The sequence below is a fragment of the Haliaeetus leucocephalus genome, unplaced genomic scaffold, assembly GCF_000737465.1.
Source record: "Haliaeetus leucocephalus isolate CR32 unplaced genomic scaffold, Haliaeetus_leucocephalus-4.0 Scaffold351, whole genome shotgun sequence".
In the NCBI taxonomy this organism is placed as follows: Eukaryota; Metazoa; Chordata; class Aves; order Accipitriformes; family Accipitridae; genus Haliaeetus; species Haliaeetus leucocephalus.
In genome coordinates this window covers 78,909-81,314 of record NW_010972787.1, presented here as the reverse complement: position 1 = coordinate 81,314, position 2,406 = coordinate 78,909, and the positions used below count along the sequence as shown (strand labels likewise).

The window sequence follows — 2,406 nt, the reverse complement described above, 5'->3', positions numbered from 1 at the left end:
GGGGGGGGGGGGGGGGGGGGCCGCCCCCCCCGCCGCAGACGCGGGTGTGACCTTGGCCAAGTCCTTCCGGGCCCGGCGGCGGGGCCGGGGCTGCCGAGGGAGGGAAAGGGGAAGGGCTGGGGCCCGCCCGGCGCGCCGCCCGTCTCACCCGCAGCAGCTCCGCGGCCGGGCGCCGCCAGCACAGCATCGCCACCGCCGCCATGCTCCCGCCGGCCGCCCCCGTCACCTTCACCGCCGCCCCCACCTCGGCCTATAGACGACGATGCTCCGCCTCCCTCCCAGCTCCCGTTGGCCCTGGGGCCGAGGCGGGGCGCCAATCCCGTCGCTGCCATTGGCTCGGCTGGAAGGCGGGCCGCGGGGCTGAGCAGGGAGAGGGTGATGCCTGCCCTGCGCTTGAGGTTGGGCGGTGCGCGGCCACTGAGGCGGCCAGGGCGGCTGGGTACCCCGGCGCCGGGGGGCGGGCGTCCCAGCGGTGCTTGGCAGCTCCTGCCGCCGACCGCGGAACCTCCGCCCTCTGTGGGAACCCCTTCTGCAGTGACAGGCGCATTGCTTTCGTCGCCGGTGCTGCCGGTCGGGGTGGGACGGGGGCGCCGCAGCCCGCCCTGAGGAGAGGGAAGGGGCCTGCGGAGGGACAGCCCCGGGTGCGGGGCGGACAACCTTGGTTTCCGTGCTAGAAAGACAAATGGCTGCTAACGACCGGTATGAAGGCGGCGTGGGAGATCGTCACGGGGCGAGAACCAGCTCCCCGGGTTGTCCCCTCTCCCCAGGGAAGGCAAAGCAAGACCGGGGCTGCGCTCCGCCGAGCCTCGGCCCAGCCCCTCGCCCAACCCACGCTTCAGTGTTCAGCTGAAGTGAGCCACAGAAATTTATCCCCGTGTGGAACCCATACCAGAAACATACATGCGCAGTTACAAGGTCTGTAGGGATGCAGGTACTGGAGTATTTCTGAGTCTGGGGCACTTTGCATCCAGCGTGCCCTTGTGCTGTAGCTGCATGCTGTTTTCAGAAAAGCCAGCACCTTATTTCCCCTTGAACTCCTTCCTGTCTAGCGATGGCATAAACATCTAACAGTGTTACCTCAGGATTCAAACCTGGCTGAGAACCGTCTCAGCAGCTGCCTTTACAGAAAGGTTGGTACCCACTTGAACCCAGCTCAATCCCAGGTTGCCTAAATCTGTTCCACAGTCTTCCCTGCACTTTGCTTCCCCACCCCTCATGCTCTCTGCCTCTGAATCTGGATTTCTAGATGAAGGCCAGTATTAAATCTCTACAGCTGTCTGCCTGACAGTGCCTCTCTCCACTCTGTCTATCCAAACATGCACGGAACTCGGCCAGGAGAAGCCTAGGCCTTCCTGGTCTTGAGCTTTAGATCTCAGAAGAACAGGCTCAAAAGACAAGGTGACGTTCTCTGTGAATTGTGCTGCTGCACACTGTCTAGGACAAGCAGTTCTGTATGTTTCTGATCAGTCTTGCTTACCTTCTCCTCAGCCACTTTTTTTAATTCCTGAAGGAGTTAGCATACCATCTGTTACAGTAACACACGACTGCTGCATTCCCTGGAGTTGATGTCTACAAGCCAGGTAAAGCAGCATTTACTTGGACCTTTGCTTCCCTTCGAACCACAAACTGGAACAAATGCCAAGAAGCATGCTTTGGATATAGCACCTGGAAAGCAAGAGTATCTCAACAACTTGTTACCATCCACTTGCTATCTTGACTGATCTTTTTATTATTTTCTCTTCATATTGTAAAACTAACATTCACCAAAACTACTTCGGTTCATTTTCTGTTCTACATCTCATTCATTTCCCTTCGAGAGAGAGGATTTCACTTTCTCTCTGTCTGCTTTCAAAAGTAAAATACTTCTTGCTTTCCATAGATGTCTAAAGATTCTCCAGACACACGGTAAGAGGCTGATTGGGACTGGCCCAGATGAGGGAAGCATTTGTACTCTTTTACTTCCTTGATGTTCTGATGTTCTGAGAGTTTGACCAATCTAGTCTAGACCTTTGATTTAGAGCCAAAGTTTTCAAGTACAAACCAGAGATAACACAGGAACTGACAAATATTGACTCAGGAAGAACTGAAGATTTTACCCTGAAAATATAGATGTATCACACAGGAAAGACATCCAACTTGGTTGGATAAGGATATATTTCAGAAACACATAATGCCAAAAACATATAGAACAAAACAAGGGAAAGCTCTTATTTAACTTTGCCTTTACTCCTACAGTATAAGGCCCTTTTTTAGGGATACAGCTTGCTAATGCACCAGGACTAACATTCGTATTGTCTCAGCCAGAAAGGCACTGGGGATCCCCACAGCGTGCTAGACAGACGATAAAGAAAATAAAGCAGAAGTGCTGTTTTAGGTTTACTATCGTGGCAAGCAGGCTATACCACC

General features: G+C 54.5%; 1 protein-coding gene across 1 annotated transcript in view; it reads right to left on the bottom strand.

The window, feature by feature from the left end:
* The window catches only part of ACAT1 (acetyl-CoA acetyltransferase 1), a 16,933-nt gene extending 16,699 nt beyond the window's left edge, over nt 1-234 (bottom strand). Inside the window, exon 1 of the mRNA XM_010572589.1 lies at nt 149-234. Coding sequence (XP_010570891.1) covers nt 149-202 — 54 coding nt within the window. The 5' untranslated portion in view covers nt 203-234. The remainder of the gene's footprint in view (nt 1-148) is intronic.
* Between the last annotated feature and the right edge of the window lie 2,172 nt (nt 235-2,406).